Below are 21,230 nucleotides of genomic sequence, written 5' to 3'. Positions count from 1 at the left end.
CTCTCATCTTCAAGTTATCCCTAGTGGTATCTAACCAAATATTGATGGAGACACGGGGAAGGAAAGGCCTCAAAGCAAATCATAGCTTCAAAGTCAAGGTCACCTGCAATGCAGTAAGATATAACCAGAGCACTTAGCCCAGTGGTCTCAGAAAGGAGAGCAACTTACTGATTAACGTTCTTCCTGCTTGAAGGAAGTGTTTTGTTCCTTTTAAGCTATGATGGCTTTGTTACCATGTCTGGCACCTTGGTAGAGGCATCTGGAAAGCTGAGCTCAGCTAGGATGGTTGACCAGAGAATCTACATGTGGCTTCTCCAGTATGGCCGACTCAAAGAAGCTGAGCTTTCACATAGAAGCTTAGCACTTCCATGGAGAGGATTTCAAGAGACAAGAAGTGAAAGCCACCCGTCTCCCTGGGTCTGAGAACTGATGGAGTTGTTTCTACCACATTCCATCAGTCAAAGTGACAGGAAAGTCAACCTAGTTCAAGGGGAGGGCAGGAAAGGTGGATCACATCTCTCAGTGGAAGGAGTGACAAGGATTTTAGGGTTATTTATATTCTACCATCATCAGATAACAAATTCTGATTGTAATTTTTTTCGTGCTATACTTCCCCATTGCCTAAACTTGCTCAAACCAGAAAGAAGAGAAAAGAGCACTCTTTTGTGTTACAGGCACTTGCCTTTACTAATAGGAAGTAGTCATTAGGACCCCTTATGTTTGAATTAGTTTCAGGGTGGTGAAACATTGCTTAGATAATTACTGAAGTCCTAGAACCATGATTTTTTTTTTTTTTTCGCGGTCCGCGGGCCTCTCACTGTCGTGGCCTCTCCCGTTGCGGAGCGCAGGCTCCGGACGCGCAGGCTCAGCGGCCACGGCTCATGGGCCCAGCCGCTCCGCGACACGTGGGATCCTCCCGGACCGGGGCACGAACCCGTGTCCCCCGCATCAGCAGGCGGACTCCCAACCACTGCGCCACCAGGGAAGCCCCTAGTGTGAAAATTAATGGGAGTTCATTAATTGTATTAGCAGCAAGCTTATCAAGCATCTTTTAAAAATGTCCATTGTCTTTGAAGCTAGAAGATGTTCCCAAACTCCTGGCAATTGAGGTGAACAAAATGTCCTAGTAACTTTCCTTGCTGCAACAGAGGTGCTTTTTTTCCCCCTTCTCCTTTATTTATGTGTTTGTTTTTATAGCGTGATTTCTGACAGACACATTCAGCAGATGTGGATGTGGTTTTCTTGTTTTCATTCCTCTGTAGAGGCTTATGAGGGTAAAACTGAGTCGAAGTGAGCTGAGGTGCTGAGAGCAGGGGAAAGCTTGTCCCGAGGGGAAGGAGTGTCTCTAGAAGCAGTGGGCTCTCATGGGTGCAGCTTTGCCTTTAAGACAGGTGAGCACGGCCCTAGGAGCAAGATCCCGGGCCTTTAGCAGTCCCTGCGCCTGGTAGTTACTTGGATGCCCAAATTTTAGCTTCTAGGAACTTGCCTGCCACACTCTTGGATCCATTTGTGAGATGGACGGCTCCCCTGACACACTTCCTCTCCCACTGTATCCACTTGGACGCTAGTACACCTCATTTCCCATCCCTGGACCCAAACGTAGCCACGCCCCGTCGTCTGCCCTCCTCCCTGACCTGAATGGGTATTCTACCCCGTACTCGCTTGTCCCTCCTGGACCCACCATAGTTTTTAGCTCTGAATCCAGTTTTTGATCAGCAACTTCTTCTAGCCTTTCTCCACAACGCAACCTAGAAGAAATAAAGTCTAGTTGCTGGAAGTGTTCCAACTCGGACTCATACCTGCACTTCTGTGGCTAAAATCTCTGTAGCTACTTTCTAATGAATGATCCCATGCATCGTTACGATGTGAATACAAAGAGCTCTGCCTCTCCTTGCTGGAAACGCACCATCCCCCCAGACCAAGGTAACTTCAGTTCCCAAGAAGGGTCTCCTCTTTCCCTCATCTAGGCTGATACCTGAGCTCTTCTCTGTCTCATGTTCTCCAACTTACCTCCTTTCCTTTTGTTTTTTCAAGATGCAACTTAAATCTTTTCTCCGTTATTCTTGGCGGTACTAGGGGATGTTTTTCAGGCATCTTTTCCTCTTTATTCCCACGGTACTCTAGATATATACCTCTATTAACATACCTATCCTCAACTAATTATAGATTGATAAATACATACTTTATACATATTTTATCTATTTATTTCTCTGGCTTCCCGTCTGGCTTTGTGAACTCTCTCTGGGTAGGGACCCTGGGCTTTCTATCTTTGGATCTCCAGTATGATGCTTAATGTTCAATAAATCCTTGTTGAATTCATGCTTGCATACAATAATTAACGAGTGATGGATGGTTAAATGGGTGGTTGGAATCGAGGATGGACAGGTGGTTGGAATGCTGGCTGGCTGGCTGGTGGGAGGATGGCTGGAGGTAGAAAGGAAGAATAAATGGATGATTGGGTCGATTATTTTAAAGTAACATTGGAAGGATGTTCATCAATGATCAACTTACACCTGGAACTTTGTGACTTTTGATTTGCCAGTGAATCTAGCACAAACTCCATTTCACCCCCTATTCCTGTTACAAATTTGTACATTTTTTATTTGTTATTATACTGCAACTCTTCAAAGAGTAATGAGTTGGTTTTAACGCAGTATTCTTAAAACTCCGGGAGATAAAATGAGATTGAAAGAGTGTACAGCAAAGCGGAGGTTGTTTTCACTGCCTACTCCCACCCCAGCTGGATTTGCCTCCATGCGTGGCTTCCTAGGCCTTTTCAGCTTCCTCATCGACAGGTTGGAAATAATAATATTTGCTTTTTTAAAGGGCTGTTACAGTAAAATTATTTGACACACAACCATATTCATACAGTCTCTCTCATTTCTCTCTTTCTCACTCAACCATCTCTCTCTCTATCTATCTATCTCTCTATCTATCTATCTCTCTATCTCTATCTATCTCTCTATCTCTCTATCTATCTATCTCTCTATCTATCTATCTCTCTATCTATCTATCTCTCTATCTACAGTTTTGCATGTGTTGTTGTTAAGGCTTGCTTGATCTACTCCCAGAAGAACCTTGTGAAAATAAAAGTATTGTTACCCCTCTTTAGTCATCGAAGCTATAAACACAAATAAGGATTCATTCAAAGAATAGAGGACTATAAGAGGCAAAAACTAGAATTTAGAGTCTCTGCTGCTATCCGAGGTACACTGCTTGTTACCAGTGCTACAATATGATTTTTAGAGCCACAGCATTATTACACAGTGTAGAGTCGCCGTTGTCAAAGGGGATAGGCTGGCTCTAAGGTAGGTGTGGCGAACAGGTTTTATTATGAGTGCCAACTCCTTATCAGTTGGTAATAGCTCTTTGGAGTACTGTGTGGAGAAGGATCCTGAGGCCCTATCTAGGATGCAGTTGTTCAGTGATGTCTGCCATGAATATAGGACCTCCAATACATATCTGTCATATATTTCCCATCTCTGTTCTAAGACCACAAAAGGTGTCCGTTATGAAAGGTATACCCGCTGGCTTGTCCACTGAGTCACCATAATGCTTCATGGGATTATTCATGAAAAAGTATCTACAGAGATTTTGCGGTTTCTGGAATCTGATTTTTGAACCAAACTTGCTCCTTTGGTGCATGAGGTTAATAAAATGTAGAGAGAGCAGTGAGGAAAGCTAACTGTAACATCATTACCCCTTCGAGTCCTTTTCTCTAAAGGAGAGATGCTTGTTTCACTATCCAGGGTGGGTTATCTACTGCTGAAGAAGGGTGGTTTCTTGGGCAGCTGTGGCTAGTAACATGTTGTATTGAAAAGTAAAAGTGTTCACTTCTGTGCAGATGCAAATACAATCAGGTTAACTTTATTTTAAGCTTTGATTACATTCTAGTTAATAAGAATATACTATATTAAGCCAGTTTAACAGTCTAGCTAAATGCATTTCAGTTTAGAATTGAGGATTGGAAGGCTTGGAAAATGCTGGAAGATCACTCAGTACAGTTAGGTATGATGTACCTGTGGAGGGGACCAGCTGACCCTCATGGATTCCTGGTGCTGAAGGTTCGGGAACAGCCTCAAAGGCTTAGAAATGTGCTTCTAGAGACCAGAGAGTTTCATTGGGACGTTTCCCCAGCTTCCTTCTCACTGTTCATCATTTCTTTTCTTTCCTTTCTTTCTTTTCTTTTTTTGCTAAGAATCACAGTCTACTGACCTAAATCACATTCTAGCCATATCAATGGGTAATTCTGCCAATAAATCAGCCTTGCAAATAAATACCAGAGAGCCTTGTCTGTTGGAACCTTGGAGCCTAATACAAATGATGTCAGCATCCTCTGTCATTGGGTGTGCTGGAGCACTGGCAGTTTGCAAGGTGGAGTCCATATTACCTTGTGGCACTTGTGTGCTGAGCTGAGGTCTCAGCACGGGTGATGTGAAGGACAAGAGAAGTAGTGGCTGCCTATCCTTCCACATGTCTGGTCACTAAATCTGCCAGCTTCCGCAACTTGTTGGGTTTATTCCATCTCTAAAACTGTATCTGGACCTGTGTCATTGTGCAAAGGAGATGCTTCCAGAGAGACAGGTGAAGTATAATTACTAACGAAAGAGACTAACTCCTCATCCTTACTGTCCCAAGTCGGCCTTGTTACTTTCTAGTACTACAGCCCCCAAAGGGTTAAAGTTAGGGCTAATGTTTCCTGCTGATCAGGCCACAGCGTGACAACTCCTACAAAATGCACTATAAAACGACATTATTTAATAGATCTGAGTACTGCACCTGCTTTCTTATCTCCTCTTAGGTGATTAAGTTTTCCACAAATGCGATTTGTTAATATGGGGCCACATCTTCTCACAAGGAAAATCTGTGAAATTTGGCAGGCACTAGCTTTGCTGCAGGTGCAGGATGAAAGACCTTTCCCTGGCTCTGCCAAGAAGAAAAATGATGCTGCACTCGATTCCTGGGAAAAATATTCTGACACAGAGGATAAAACTGATTCCAAGAAAGGGGAATAGAATTCTAGGGCCCAAATCATGTGCTGGCCTCCTGTTTGGGGAGTACGTTACCCTGAAAAGGCTGGGTGGGGGATGAGCAGCCCTGTTTTACATGAGGCCAGGTATTGAGCAAATCCCCTTCCTACGGGAAGTCCTCCGATACTTGGAGCTGCAGCCATGTGAGATGAGAAATGATAACGTTTATGAACTATGAGAGCTTAATTAGGGCTGAATTAAAGCTAATGCTCAGAATCCTTTGGAAGGTGAAGCGATTAAAAACTAACTTCCACATTGAATAGCCACACTGAAAAGTGTGTCTTCCAAACACGGGGCATCACCAGTCTGGCGGTCTATCCAGTCCTGTCCGGGTCTTCACAGCTAAGTTAAAGCAAGAGCTGACTATTTTTGCATTAGAATTCCCTTAGCCAAGACTACAAGAGGCCAAGTGCTCGGACCCATCTCAGGCCCCTGTGCGTCTACATAGACGGTTGTTTCTGAATCTGCAAGTCCAGCTCGCCGTACACGTGTCTCAAGAGGTCACTGGTCATGCTGGCCATCAGCTTCCGAGGGCCAGAAACCCAAGGCCGACACACCTCCTCCCAATGCACGCTGGAGTTGGGCGGGATTTCCCTGAAAGGATGGAAGAGACAGGAAAGGTTTTATGCTCCAGAGAGGCACATCCTGTTTCCCACCTCGACCAGGAAGCAGCGAGGCCCCTGCCTGAGTCACAGGTTCTCTTTCTTTTGGTTGAGGCTGGCTGGGAGACGGAAGGGCCAGGGTGGCTGATTTCCAGCGACCACCCGAATGAGGCCCCTAGATGAGGCTCAGCCAGAGGCAGCCCCATGGGTCCTGGTTCCTTCCACACGGATGCATCAGCTGGCCTTCTGGTGGACGTGGCCCATGCGGCGTGGGGTGGGGCGGAGCGGAGCACCTGGCCAGCCATGAGTCAGCTGGACTTCAGCTTATCCCCAGGCCTCCACAGTCCCCTTGAGGACATGACTGATCTCCCTCGGTTCATTTGCGGGCTAAAGTACCCTCCTGGGATCAGACTTCTCTCTGAACCCCCAGCTGCCTTTACTGAGGTCCCGATGCTCTAACTGGTTCTGGTCAAACCCCTTGGGATGGACCTGTTCCCAGGCCCAGGATCTGGAACATCACCCAGCCTGCTCTGTGATTCATAATCCTGTTTCAACCAATCGATTTTGGTCCCTTGCCCACATACCTTGATGCTACGCATTTATTGCTGATGCCCTAATGCATCCTGATGGTGGGGCCTTCAGTGGTCCTGCTTTTCCTCGTGCCCTGTGGCCATGCTCTGAGGTCTTCCTAAGAGTCATGGCCAAGCCCAGCCCAATGGATTACGAAGTCAATCAGGGTGGGGAATTTAGGCTTCTCTGGAGTATTTCACATATCCCCCCACCCCCACCCCCACTCCCGATGCGATAGACGCTCAGGAGGCGATTACATGCAGGTTTTATATTTATGATGGTCCCCTGAGGTGGACACTATTGGACAAATTTTCTAGTTAAGAAAAATGAAGGGATTAAACACGGGAGGTGATGTTTCCATGGTCACACAGGTATTAATGGGCAAAGGCAAGATTTGGACCCAAGTTTATCTGTTTCTAAAGCACATGCTCTTTCTACTTCTCTGTACTACATTTCATCCTGTATCCTCGCTGAAATGCCTTTTCCGACCACTGTGCTTGCTTTTTCATATGTCTGGTTTCTCAAGCAAGACAGATGCCCTTTTGTTCAGTATTGAGAGCTTCCTGCAGGTCTTGTTATGGGAGGCTTCCTGGTCTCCGCTCTCTGACTCAGGCCAGGCATTGGCTGGGCAGCTTTGCGTATAACCCAACTTGGCCTGCACTTTTCTGGGAAAGCATCAGGGATCTGAATGGAGACCACCACGCGTGTCTTAAAAAGAGAGAAAAGGGGCCAGACTCTTTTTATGGGGTTATTGGGGCACAGCATATCAGAATTGGAAAGGACTTGGAAATCACTTCATCCCACTGTCCTGTTTTACAGACGAGGACTCTGAGGTCCTAAGGAGCCTGTGGAACCTTCCGCAGTCACAGATCCTGATGGCCCAGACCCTGGAAGAACAGAGACTCACACTGCGGACACGGAGAGGGTGCTCAGAAATGAAGACCGTGTTGTGCAGAGGAATTTGGTGAGTGGATCCTTAGACCCCTGAGCGAGGGCCCAGGGGCTGGGAGGGCACTTCCTTCGAGCTCCACGGGGTGGCCTGGGAACCAAAGGAGCTGACGGCAACACCGTGGCTTTGAACTGGAGTGGTGGCGGGAGGGTGGCACAGAAGGGGACTGTTGGTGAGTCTGGAGTGGTTCAAAGGCCTCAGCTACAAGATCCCCATTTGCCCTTGGAGGTCAGGGCCATACAGCATCACTTTGGACAGAGCCAAAGCGAAGGAGAAATATCGGGCCATCCACCTGTGCTTGACCTAGTCTACATAAAGTTAGAAGCCCATGATATTCTCAGAGATCACTAGAACAATACGTATTTTAGCTGGCTGCAGGTGTACATCCTCTGGGATGAAAGGGGGAAAGGCTCCAAATCTTAGACATCTAGCCGCTAAATAAGAAATCCCTTTACTCTTGTATCTGTGGCCAGTGAATTGGGAAATGCCTCTAAGGCTAGGGGACTTCTCTGTCTAGGGCCGCCACAGGCACTGGTTCTGCGAGTCTCAATGAATGTCATTGGTTCTTAATTTTTGTTCTTTAGAAATGAGGCTATAGAAATTATCTTATTGGGTTATAGAAAAGCCAAATTATGTGACAAGTGCACACCCAGAGCCTACATATGGGAGTATTTTTCCAACTCGTTAAATTACTTTTATGATTCAAGGTTTGAAAAACACTGAGCTCCCTGTGGGTTTCCTCACCTGTAAAAGGACACTGTGAAATATTGAAAAGGGTGTGGAGAGGGCGGGTGAGTTAGTATTTGTGCTGTGCTTAGAAGCGTGGCAAGATGTGGTCAAATACCACGTATTAGACATATGTTGCTGCTGCTGCTTTGCTATTATTATTATTATTATTATTATCACCATCACCTCTGTGGTCATCATTTTCTGCCTGAACTGCCTGTAACATAATTTAGGCAAGTTCTTCTGGCTTGTATGCAGAGAAACAATTCTCTACCCTTAATGTAAATAATCTTTTCAATATGAATAAGGCTTTTAGATATTTATTTCTCAGTAGCTGTGCTGTTTTCACCCGGATCCATTCATTCTTTCTTCCCTGGTTTCTCCAAGTGACCCATCCAGAACATTTTGCAAAAGAGTTGTCCCGCTTAAGGATATGGCCTGCGGCCTAGAGAAATGAGGCAACTCCCTCAGACAGAAACCGTAAACCCTGAGCTTTACTTCATTATTTGGTCTCACTCATAAGCTCGTCCCCGTAATGACAGGCATCCATGTGTCCATGGCCACTCACGAGTATCACTGAAGATACTCATACATGAAGAGACACATGCATGCCTAAGTATGCATTTACCTACAGAAAAATGCATGCACAAAGAAAGGAAAAAATCATTTCCCCATCTTGCTAAGTGGAGTATACAAAATAAATAAATCAAATTCAAAGACAAAAAAGTGGAGTAATACTGGAATAATCCTATATTCCCAGGGATAGATGTTGTGATAAATGATTCTCAGTAATGCGCTGAGCAATCAAGATACGCCGGCCATTTATCATCTTAAGCACGGGCAGGCGTAGGGGATTATTATCACAGTAAACTGCAACTATCTCTGGTTTGTCCTCCATGTGTCTAGCCCCCTGTCCTACTTGAGAGACTCAAAATTTAAAACAAAATCACAAAGTCGGGGAACTTTTCTCTTAAAATAACTTACGGCACCTCATCACTTTTTAAAGAGCAAAATGAATCTGGAAGATGAATTATTTGATGTTGCCGAAGTGTCAAGTGCAGAAGCTGGACAGCTGCCGGTCTGTGGGAGCAGCACCTCTGAGCATCTGAGGAAGGTGTGGGGAGGTCGGGGACAGAGCAGGAAGGTAAATCATTTGGGAGTGGAATTGACCGTGTCCCGACTGAGGAATGGACGTGGCACCACCTATTCCACGTTCGATTCCCTGCTCGCTAGCTCCCGCCTTCCAGACCCTCTGCTTGGAGCTCCAGACCCCCTGACGCCTAGGGCCCTTGGGTGGGCAGGTGGGGTGGAGACTCCCTTGACTATTCAAGGCGTGTATCTCAGAAAGGAATACAGTCTTGTGAAGGGTTCTGGTTCTACAGAATTGCACTTCCTAAGGGTTCAAGTCGTTACATTGACGTGCTGCTCTTTGATCAGGTCTTGGCGGTCTAGGGTACACTGCAGTGTTTCAACCATCCACCAAGATGGTTGTGCGTGCTGGCTGGCTCAGGTCTGGGCTGTGAAGGTGTGAGGAGGAAACACGAGGAAACAGAGAAACCAGTGGTCTCTCCGAAGTCCCAAGCTCACCCTAGGTCATAAGTATTTTCTATGTCAAGTTATTTCCAATTTTTGACAGTCTCTGAGAAAGAAAGCTTCCCTTGCTTTGGAGAGATCCACCCTCTGGATCTGGATCCCCATAAGAGATTGAGGACCTGGCTCTCTGTCTGTTACTGATCTGCCATAGACCTATGCGTTGAAGGTGATTACTGATAAACCCAACGGCGGAGTGCAGGCGGGACATTTGCTTTGTGTCCACTGTGTAGGCACTGGTCTCTTCCATCCGTTCCCCAGTTCACCCCCCTTTGTCCTACCCCAATGTCAGATACTAACAGTAAGAAATGCACCCGGACGCTCAACCCCCTTTGAGCCCCGTGTCTCCTAAATGGCGGGTCATTGCACTGTGCTAGGCTTCATCTTTCTTCTAATACGCAGATTATCTCCTTCCTTGCATTGGTTTGGGATCAAGGTGGAATTCTTGCACAGCCAAGGTGACAAGGTGGCAGGAGGTTCTGGTACCCTCAGATGAGGCTCGTTGGAGAAGGAAAAATTGGCTTCAGCAGGGGGCTGTTTTAAAGAAGAAATGTGTTTCACTTTGCCTGAGCGATTCTTGCATCTGATTCGAGTGGGAAGGTGTGAGAATGGCTGAGTGAGACTGTCGTTTCTGATGAAAGCAGGGCTAGCTCTACTGACCTCTCCCTCTAGCTGGGGTTGATTTCTAATTTAAATTTTCTTTTTTTTTCTTGCAGCTTTCCTATTAGCACAGGAAGGTTTTATGTTTTGTGCTTGCATTTTTTTAAAAAAGCACTCAAATTATTTTCTCTGTTGTTTATTGCATCCTCCAGCATCAGGTACCTCTTACATGATGGGATGCAGAAGCTGTGAGCGCTGTAATTTCAAAGAAATGCAGCGAGCCCCTAGTGCACACATCGTCTTTAACGGTGCTTCAGAAAGGGTGAAAGAGGCCTTGCATTTGTCTCACAGACTCCGATCGGGGTAGCTTCCATAAAGGGCGCTGGGGAAATTCCTAACATATCTGGGCCATAAGGCAGTTTCCAAATCCCTGCGCCTCCTTTTTTGTACCTTAGAAGGTCACCCCACAGGAAATATGCTAGATTGATTGATGCTGACAGTGACTTCTTTGTGGTAGAAATGAAAGTAATAAACTCACAGATTGGGCTGCATTCTGGGCGTCACACTTTGAGAGGAGTACTGACGAGTCGGAGGGCGTGGCCGAGGGCGGGAGCCGAGACCACATTAGGGAGGAGAGGAAGGAAGTCAGTGTAGGAAGAGAGAAGACGCAGGGAGATTGGACAGCTGTGTGCAAACATTTGCAAGCCATTAGATGGCAGACAAATGTGCCTCTGCGTACAGGTCCAGATGACGGGGTCAGGGTCATCGGTGGGATCGAAAGGTGGAATTGTTTTCTAACGACTAGAAGTACCTGAACACGGAATGGGCTGTCTTGTTGGGTGACACTCTTCGTCAGTAGAAGTCACAGAAGCTGAGAACTGTAGGGTACAATCTAACGGCGCGAGGTGTGGAAGAAGCAGAGTTTCATTTGTGTTACTACAGAGCGCAGGGTGGCCGTTGGTCCCTTGAATAGGGAACCAAGTCTAGAACTCTCTAGGCTCACCTTTGTTCTACTGAAAGCAACAGTTCTAGAGAGCGGGTTGGTAAGATCTTGGAGGTGGGGTTGGAAAGAAAGGACTCACGAAAGGGGACATCCTTCAGCGGGCTACCTCCGTAAATACGAGAAGAATGGGTACACGAGGAAGGAGTCCGGCACAATTCTTGAACTCTGGGATCTGCAATCAGCCAGCCACGTCTGGATGTTGGCTTACTTCTATAAAACGCAAAACTTGGGACAAACCAGTGAACCTCTCAAAGCCTCAAATTCCTCCACCACCAAAGGGAGCTAATTATAGTGCCCACCCCATTGAGGTGGTTTTAAGGATTGAATGATGGAAGTGTTGGTCAAAGCAACGCTGTGCTTTTGGAGGTAGCAGCTTCTCAGACATGTTCGCTGGGGATTGGATGTGAGTTTGGAAAACATGGAGAGAGACAGAACTTCCTACAACCCCACCTCACCTCCCCACTTTCCCAGCACTCACTGGAACATCTTCCTTATGGGTTTCGTCACTCCAGGACCATCCAGGGAAATCCAAATATTTTTCAGAGTTTCTTTTAAAGGATTGGTGAACTCAACGGTCACGATCATGTCAGAACCTACCACCTGAGCGCCATGGACCTAAGAAGTGAATCGGGAGAGAGAGAAGCTCCTTAGCAGCACATAAAGCCTCTTGATGCTCCCCTGTATCTTTAACCCTCTTTACTTTTTCTTCTGTTTTACAGCATGGCCATTTTTGGGCAAGGGAACAAGTGCTATGAGGCTATTGCCTTAACTGGGGGATACCTATCGAGAAAAAGATGGACAGTTACTAATTAGAATCACACTCGTTTCCCCATTATAAAACCCACCCTAATTAGGATTCAGGTGAACATCCATGGCCCCCAGCTGTTGCTGTCAGCAGGAGGTGGAAGTGCATCTGGTGTAGCAGCAGCTTTCTGTGGTGCGGGCAGCCAGGTGAACTCTGCTCCTGGAAGGGGTTCAAGTTTCCCGCCAGGACAGGAGGGGCCCCTGAGTTCAAGAGGAAGAAAACACTCCACGGGGCCTGCGCCTTCTTACTTGGAGGCGCTCTAGAAAGAAATATGTCCGAGGAGGGAGGCCTCACCATTGAACTTGAAGGAGAGGAATCTGGACACTAAAATAGGCAAAAGGGACTTTTCCTCTGCAGCCACAGCATCTGTGTCCAGGAGGCTGTAAGGTTTTTTGTGGTGAGTTTATCCATCACAAGTCTCAGAAGTATTGGGTATTTGGCAAAGTGACCAGAGTTCAAGGACAGCTCCAACGCTTACTAGCAGTGGGGCCTCGGGTGACTTTTCCAACCTTTCTGAGACTCAGTTTTCTTGTCTCTGAAACAGGACTGACGTTCCTATGGGGTAATCTATGTAGAATGCTATTATTATTGTTGTTGTTATTATTATTCGTTCTCATGCTGTGTTCACAATGTACCACACTTGGGACTCTATGTTTTCCTAACGCCAACGCGACGTGCTGGAAAACGACCAGGGAGCTATAGGATTTGTTTGTTCGTTTAGGGGCTTTGTATGCCAAATGGATGGGTCTGTATAAGCTCTAAATCACTTGGGAACAAGACAATAACAATAGTCCTTCCATCATAGGAAAGGAGCAGGATGAGTTAATACATATGAAGCAGCTAACACAATGCATGGTGCATTGACAAAGGCTCAATGCAGTATAGCTCATACTTTTTTGGATTAGCAATACTTGGGGTAGTTTGCTTTATTCACCTTATTTTAGCCCACTTTCAACTCCAGTATCTAGCTGGTGTCCAGTAGGTGTTTGTTACATTAGGTTGACTGCTTAAAAATGAAACTTATTGGTTGTTTGAGTTTTCTATACATCAACCCAGGCACTATACTCCCTTATTTTTTAAGCGGTCTATAACACAGGAAAAATCATGTGGAAATGAGCCTTTCTTATGAATAGAGGGAAAGAGGAAGGACATTGCCCAGAGAAGAAGATTCTCACTCGTTGGCTGTAGCGTTAAGAATTAGAACCTTATGGCTTTGCTCTTTTTTTTTTTTTTTTAACATATTTACTGGAGTATAATTGTTTTACAATGGTGTGTTAGTTTCTGCTGTATAACAGAGTGAATCAGCTATACATATACATACATCCCCGTATCTCCTCCCTCTTGCGTCTCCCTCCCTCCCACCCTCCCTATCCCACCCCTCTAGGTAGACACACAGCACCGAGCTGATCTCCCTGTGCTATGAGGTTGCTTCCCACTAGCTATCTTACAATTGGTAGTGTATATATAGGTCCATGCCGCTATTTCACTTCGTCCCAGCTTACCCTTCCCCCTCCCTGTGTCCTCAAGTCCATTCTCTACATCTGTGTCTTTATTCCTGTCCTGCCCCTAGGTTCTTCAGAACCTTTTTATTCTTTTTTAGATTCTGTATATATGCATTAGCGTACGGTATTTGTTTTTCTCTTCCTGACTTACTTCACTCTGTATAACAGTATCTAGGTCCATCCACCTCACTGCAAATAACTCAGTTTCGTTTCTTTTTATGGCCGAGTAATATTCCATTGTATGTATGAGCCACATCTTCTTCACCCATTCATCTGGCGATGGACACTCAGGGTGCTTCCATGTCCTGGCCATTGTAAGTAGTGGCTTTACTCTTTAAGACATGTTCATGATTAAATTTATGTCTATGGGATTTTAAAAATCTATAAGCAAAATGAAAATTGCAGCCAATTCTCCATGGTCATTACATTCAAATCTCCACCCCCTAAGGTGGGATGGGTGGAGAGCTGGAAAGCGGCGTCGGGGTGGAGCAGACACTGATTACGGTGGTGACGACCGCAGGTGTCACCTGCAAAGCATGGATTGTAGGCCAAGCAATGTGTCTCAGTGGTCCTCACCCTGGCATGCAGAGCAGAATGTAAGGTTGGTTGACTTTGTGGATGCTCAGCCTGTGGGTATGGGTTTTGGTATCTGCAGGGGTCCTGGAACCAGTCCCCATGGATACCGACGGATGCCTGTCTAAAAGTGCATTATTAGAATACTTTACATAGAATCTTTGGTTTAATTCTCAAGTACACCCAACATATTTTTCCTAAGTTGAAAAATACTTCAGAGCACTTTTTGGTTTCTAAAAATACAGGATAAAGATAACATTTACAAAAACTGTCGAAATTGGAGAAAGTGGGACTGCTTTAGAGACACTATTGGTGAAAGTGTTTGCTATGATCACTTTGATTTGGGGGGAAAATATCTGGAGTCATCTGTTTTCTTCATGGTATGCTATTGAGATTACGGGGACAAACCCTTAAAAATCTGATAATAGCTACTGAGCCTTCCTCCCATGGACAAACCCAGTGACAAATACAAGACACATACACTTTGCAGGTAGTTTTAGGGGGTTCACTACAGACCCAGGATGTCTATCCATGGCCCTCAAGGGGCTGATGGGTTCAAAGTTAAGGATCCTTTACATCCTGGCAGGCTACCTCCACAGGAAGATTCTTCGGCTGTGGAAAGCAAAGTGGACCCTTCCAGTGCCTGATGGCAGAGATAAGGGGAATTTCGTATTTGAAAGGCTGGCCCAGGCTTTGGGCCTTCAGAGATAGGCTTCAGATCTGAATATGATTAGAAGATGAAGCCTTCTCAGATAACTTCCCGTGTCATGCCTAATCACTTTGCTTCCAGAGATGACCTCTGTTATTAGCTGCTGGCACGGGTAAATAAATACTTCTCAGCCTTCTCTGATACTGGAGCCTGAAGGAGGGGGCCCTTCTCAGGTCCTAGAGTGTTTCTTTTGCAATTAACAAAGACTCGTGTCCCTTTTCTGACACTGGTCTCCTGCACCCGGATTTAAACGTCCTTTACCTCACTGCTGAGATAATAACGAAACTTAGAAACTCAAACCAAACCAAATATAAAGCCTGTCCAACACTCAGCGCCCCTGTCTTCTGCTTAGGCAATTTAAGTGCAGGTATTTCCTCCCGCTTTCAAGGAAAATGGAGCATTATACATAGTATTTTCATATTATGTGTTGATTTAAGTGGTGTGCAATTTGCAGTGTGTGTTCACTACAGAGAAGACCAGCCATTACCTGGACCAGAGGAAAGGATGAAGCATATGTCATACCCAGTGACATCAAATACTTTTGCGCCCTGATTTTTTTCAATATTCCATTTAAAATATTTCTGTTTTTTTAATACCAACGTAAAATACGATACTTTTTCAAGTTAAACACCCTTCACCGATATTGACGTACTGAGTTCTTGTCTTTTATGCTGTTTCATAATGATCAGTATTCTGTTTCTTTGATAAACAAGAAAGTTACTAACCACACACACACACACACACACACACACACTTTTGGGAGGAAATTACTTTTTAGGAAATCACAAGCTCCCTTCCATGGAGTATATGCTTTATAATATACATAATAACTGTATTCAAAATCAAAACTGAAATGAAGGAAAAAGTTTGGAAAGAATGACCCTAGTTGTCCATGTAATTCACATGATTTATTAGTTCACCTCACAGCCCTTACTTCAAGTGCTGTCAATCATGGATTCCATGAATTAGTGGAAAATGATTTTTCCCCTCCTCCACACCTTACGGTCACTGCTGGTAGTAAGCAGTTGCTTGTTTGTCAATCAGTTCACCAGCACCCGCACCACTGTTTCTTCTCAAGAGCCCACTTAGGTTAGCCTTGACTAAATAGTGCAAATTTTGTTTTTTACGACGGTCAGGTTTTTCGACAGTCAGGCAGTGTTCTAAGTCTGCGCCGTCCAGTGTGGTAGCCACCAGCCACAAGGGGCTATTTAAATTTAAATGAATTAAAATTAAATTAAATTAAAGTTGAGTTCCTTAGTTGTACCAGCCACAGTTCAAGTACTCAGCATCGACCTGTGTCTAGTGGCTATCCTATTGGAAGGTGCAGATTTAGGATATTCCCGTCATTATGGAAAGTTCTACTGGACGACGCTGCTAAGTGGTTTACTTATATTAACTCATTTAATCCTCAGGACCCTATGAGGTAGACGCTATGAGAATTCACTTCACAGATGAGGAAAGTGAGGCACAAAGAAGTTAAGTGACCTGTTCAAGTTCACACAGCAAGTAGGGGAAGTGAGACTTGGATGCAGACAGTCTGGTGCCAGAGTCACTGCTTAACCGCCCACTGCACTGACTCTGATAAGTAATAACAAGAATAGCAACACTCACATTACTTTTAGTGTTTACTTAGGCATCCTGCTCATCATTTTACTTACATTATCCTCTTTGATCCTCTATGGACTTGGCAGTGGACATTAACATTATCCCCATCTCTATTGATGTGAAACGGAAACTTAGAAGACAAACAAAATCCCCCAGTTACAGAGCCTGTACGTTGGCAGGACCCAGACACGAATCTAGGTCTTTCTGACTCCAAAGCCTTCATCTTTAAGCACTACATAAGCTGTCATCTCTGACAGCAGAGAGGCAAAAATAGTAAACTTTTCTGCTGAAAATAGTTTCTTTACTTCCTGAAATGCACTGAAGGATCATTTGCAGTGTTACCTTTTGCCGTCTCTAAGCTACCAGTTGAGCACAGTGATTCCAACTTGATTCTGAACTAAATTTGAAAACATCTGTATTACTACCCAACTCCTTCTTTTTGACTTTATGGGGAAAGAAGCAGATTTCTATGCCAGAGGAAAATGTGACAAGGTAGACTTGGGGCCTTGATATACTGTATTACTTGATGATTATAGGATGTTCTATTTGGGGTACAGATAGAGACATCATTAAAAAAAAAAAAGAGCCAGTAGCTCAAGCATTCTGTGATCACATGACAGGGTAGATGCGATTCGTTATTCTTGTTTAACTTGGCTTCTGTGTGAACAGGAATGCATAGAGGACGTGTCTTAGGTATACCCCTAGGTTACCAGTGCTTCTCGTTCTCATTCTCAGATGCAGGTTGCTCCATAGCTGTGCTGAGAGGGAGGGGGAAATGCTTCCCTTCGGGTGGAGGCGTCGCTCACGGAGAGTCTGGGACGTGCTCTCCTGGCCAACGGAGTAACCCACTGCCTGATCCTCTGGGACCAACAGAGGACGGAGAGAGAGTCAGCTATCTGAGCGTGTAAAGCCATGGCTGGTGGTACCCTGCCTGGGACCCTCCCCAGGTCCGTGGACTTCACCTGCTCAGGGCGCCTCACGGTGGGACCTCACAGACAGGCCTTGATTTTCCCCACAGGCTTACGGCCGTGCTGAGGGCACCGCTGTGATGGCCTGGACAAGGACAGTGACCGTGGCTGGGGGACGCCGAGGGGAAGGCATGCTGGACTCGGGGTCTGAAGACCAGGGACCACTGCTGTGTGTCCTCGGGCCAATCACTTGAACTCTCTGGGCCTCGGTTTCTTATGAGGTTCTTGGGCAGATTCAGCGTGATATCGTATGTGAAGCGAGCTGGCAGAGCATCAGCAATGTTGCAGTTATTGACTCTAAGTGCCATGGAGGTCTGAAGGGAGACAGTGCTGCCAGCGTGACCAGGAACCCTTCCCCAGCCTCAAGTTCCCTCGTGGGCAGTGATGCGGATTTGGGTTCTCAGGTGCCGGAGCCGAGAAGCACAAAGGAGAGAAGCTGGCAGCCTCCACTGACGCTTTCTGAAGAGACGTGGAGAAGCCCACCCCCCGTGCCCTGCTCCAGCCTCCCACTGAAGGGCTGTGGACATGGCAGGGGTGCGTCCTGGTGGCTGGACCACGTGTCAGCATCACGGAGAACCCACGGGAGGCCAGGAGGGAGAAACATGCTCCGTGGGAAACATGGCGGGAGAAATGGTTTAGGGGTTGGGGTCCGGGATAATTAGAACACAGAGTTTTGTTTTCATTTTCTGCCTTGATGGCAAGCTTCAGCTATTTAGGCTCTCACAGAATGAAATGACACTGCAGTTCAGTCTCACAAGGTACCTGGTGGCTGTCAAGCATCTGGGGACGCTCGCTACACCCCAGGTGGCCACCCAGTTTTAACGTGTCCTCCGGTAAACAAGTGAAGACGCGTATGAACTGGGACGTTGGAGGAGCAGGGCCCAGGCATCCGCCACAGCATCCCTGCCGGCCTTGCTCGTCTCTGGTTAAAATTGGGGCTTCCACAGGCACGGACAGAAGAGAGACGAAGAGGCTTTTACACTGGACCTCAGGTGAGTGGCGGGCCCCAGTTAGAACACAGCAGTACAGTGATGCTTAAGAAAAACCCAGACAGTGTCTTGACTCAGAGGCGATCTGGGCGTGGAGCCAGCGCCGGTGCCTCTGTGCTCGTTAGGAAAGGGAGCCCCTTTCCCAGTGGACGCAGCGTCCCGCCGGGCTGCGTGGCTTGGTGAGTGGCGAGTGGGCTCGATTTGGTCCTTTCGTTGTCCACTGTGTGGGCACAGCTCCCACAAGTGTCGGCTCTGGTCTGGAGTGGAGCCACCCGGAGGAAGCCAAGACCCGGGGGGTCAGCAGGGACCTTCCCCATGTGACCTGCCTTCTCCTCACCGCTGCAGGGCCAGAGTGCTGGGGGGACATTCTGCTGGTTGGTGTCTAGGAATTACCCCCTTTCTTAGGCCCTGGCTACACTGTCCGGTACAAGAGGGCTGCCCCAAGCTGTGAGGCCGCGGAGGTGGACGTGTGAGAATAGAGCAGCTGTGTCCTTGGAGCTGACCGGGGGTGGTCCCTGCTGAAAGGAAAATTAGCAGCCTTTCCCCATTTCAAAGAAAAAGTCAATAAAAATATTTTCAATATTGAGTTGTCCTCTGACACTTTTTAAAGCATTTGCTACAATTTATTTACAGAGTGGGCACCGGGTAACTCTTTGTTGAATGATTAAATAAATGAGTGAGTGACTAAACATCGGGATGCAGAAACACTGAAAAATTCTTTTAGCCAACAGAACAGATAAGTAAGGAGCAAACGCATGTTGAAACGGTGCTAACGTCGCTCCAGTACAACCCCTGCACTTGTGTGCACCGTGCACAGCCTGGGGGCGGCAGAAGCAGGGAGGCGCGTTAAAATGCTTGTGAAAAAATACTTGCAAACAGTCAACTGTTCTTATTTTAAACGTTTCAAAGATTTTTTTTTTTTTTTTTAATCTAGGGACACCTGTTGGTGTATGGTTTGTTCACGGCTGTAACTTTTTAAAATCGCATACATAGAAAGTGGTTTTATTTTTTTCCTAGCAAAATTGTTCCTCATTCATAGGAGAGAATGGGTTCTATTGGCGTCTCGGGACGTTCTGAAAAGGCTACAGGACTGGCCTACATGAAAATACTAAAGATGCGGTGGGACCCGAGCTGTTTTAATGGCACTGGGTGTTGTTTTCCCAGATCCTGAAAGGAGGTCATGGGGGAACGTGCGACCACCTCTCCTCTCTCCCCCGAGTCTCCTCCAGGCTCTTCGGGACGGGCCCCACTCTCAGGAGGCTCCCACAGGGAACACAGCATGTGCTCAACACCCAGGGCTCGGTTTCAATGCCACCAGGTGAGCATTGGCCAGAGGGCCGCTCCTGCCCCGAGCCAGTCTCAGGGGCTTGACTGCAGAATCCCCGGCACAGAGAGCGCTGGGCGGGGAGGGAGGGAACCCTAACCGACAACCGCCGGTCCTGCCAGGCGCTAAGCATCCTCAGAAACGGCCCAGATTTAGTCCTGAACAACTTTGTGTTTTCTATATGCTTGAGGTTAATAATGGGACTGGTATTATGAGTGTGTTATTTTGCAAAAAGGGACAGGGAAGTTCAGAGAGAGAGGATGTGTGTGTGAGAGAGAGAGAGAGAGAAAGAAGGAGGAGGAGGAGGAGGGGAAGAAAGAAAGGGAGGAAGAGGACAGGCAACTTGGGGGTGGGGCTGTACCCCCGGGGGACGGAGGCCGACAGATGCCGGTCTTCACCATGTACTGACTGTGATCAAGGGACCGCGTTAAGCTCTTTATGAGGATTATTTCTGTTATCCCTCCCAGCAACCCAACAAGCTCAGCAATATTACTGGACCCATTCTACATCTGAGATGTTGAAGAATTAGCCCAGGGCAGCCCAGGTAGGATTAGGAGCCCGGGATGTCCGGGTCCAGCCATCCAAGCCCCTGCGCTGGGGGGCTTCGCTACAGAAGAGGCTGTAAGGGTTCCCCCGACCCCGGTGTTCCTGCTCTCGTTGACTTGGGTGAGGACGTGAAAACTGTGAAAGCTCCACTGCTCCCCGAGACGGGGAGGAACCCCCCGGCACGTGGCGCCTACGTCACACACCACGACTCCTGCAAACCAGCCTCTAGTCGGCAGACCAGCTGAATTCCCCCTGTTCCCCCCGTCCCCTCCCCCAAATAGCCGTTCCGTAAACGTGAAAACGCTGAAGAATCTTTTCCTGACTTAAAAAATGTCTCTGAACCACAATCGACATGTGGAAAGGCAGAGACAAATTCTATGTCTGATTTTAATAAAATATACTTTTCTCATCAAAATATTTTGATAGCCTGGGCAAAGAGATGTGTGCTCGTTAAAGGTTAATGACTGTCTCTCCCTGCCGTTTCCCATATGAGGGTCACACACTGTGACTCATGCACGGTGGGTGCCAGGAATAGCCTTCTGGCCCCAGTTCCGGTATCCGTGCTCACGGGGACGAACGCAGCACAAGACCGGGTCCCTAGGATGTAAGCACGTGTCCACTGGCCTAACGGCTTTGGTGGAAGGTGACGTGGACCCAGACAGGTGGCCCCATCGTGGTCCAGGTTGGTGTCTATTTGCTCTAGAAAGGGAGCTGGGTAAGAAAAGCTGCAAACTAGCCCTCAGGCAGCTCCAGCCCCAAGGCTGAGCTGGGTCCCCCAGGAGACAGTGCTTTGGGCAAAGGCTTTGAAGAGAAGGGAGAAAGGCAAGAGGTTCCGCCGACTCTTGGGAGGTCGGAGCTGACAGTGATGTTACATTTATGCTCTAGAATCTCCACTGAAGCCCCCCTGTTCCCAGACCAGTTAGGAAGCTCTCAGCCAAACCTTGTAGCCTCGCCTCCAAGTGGCCCCAGGCTGCCTTGCTCGGCCTCTCTTCCCTAGTCACCTGCTTCCAGCCTCTGCACTCCCGCTGCGGCGGCTTCCAGCTGTGTCCCCTGCACCGCCCTTGCTTATGTTTTTCTTTTGCTAGCATCTGGAGGGGGCTCTCCGTCCACCTCTACCGGCTGCATGTTATCCACTCACC

At 47.0% G+C, this 21,230-nt stretch overlaps 1 protein-coding gene across 1 annotated transcript in view; it reads right to left on the bottom strand.

The window, feature by feature from the left end:
• Window positions 1–3,851: 3,851 nt before the first annotated feature.
• The window catches only part of F13A1 (coagulation factor XIII A chain), a 140,730-nt gene continuing 123,351 nt past the window's right edge, over window positions 3,852–21,230 (bottom strand). The window contains exons 14-15 of the mRNA XM_059078024.2: window positions 11,549–11,685; window positions 3,852–5,624 (exon numbers count right to left, since the gene is read on the bottom strand). Of these exons, the coding sequence (XP_058934007.1) occupies window positions 5,471–5,624; window positions 11,549–11,685 (291 nt within the window). The 3' untranslated portion in view covers window positions 3,852–5,470. The remainder of the gene's footprint in view (window positions 5,625–11,548; window positions 11,686–21,230) is intronic.

The sequence above is a fragment of the Kogia breviceps genome, chromosome 10 (assembly GCF_026419965.1).
Source record: "Kogia breviceps isolate mKogBre1 chromosome 10, mKogBre1 haplotype 1, whole genome shotgun sequence".
Lineage (NCBI taxonomy): Eukaryota > Metazoa > Chordata > Mammalia > Artiodactyla > Physeteridae > Kogia > Kogia breviceps.
Note: the sequence above shows the minus strand (reverse complement) of the source record. Positions and strands in the feature narration are given on the sequence as shown.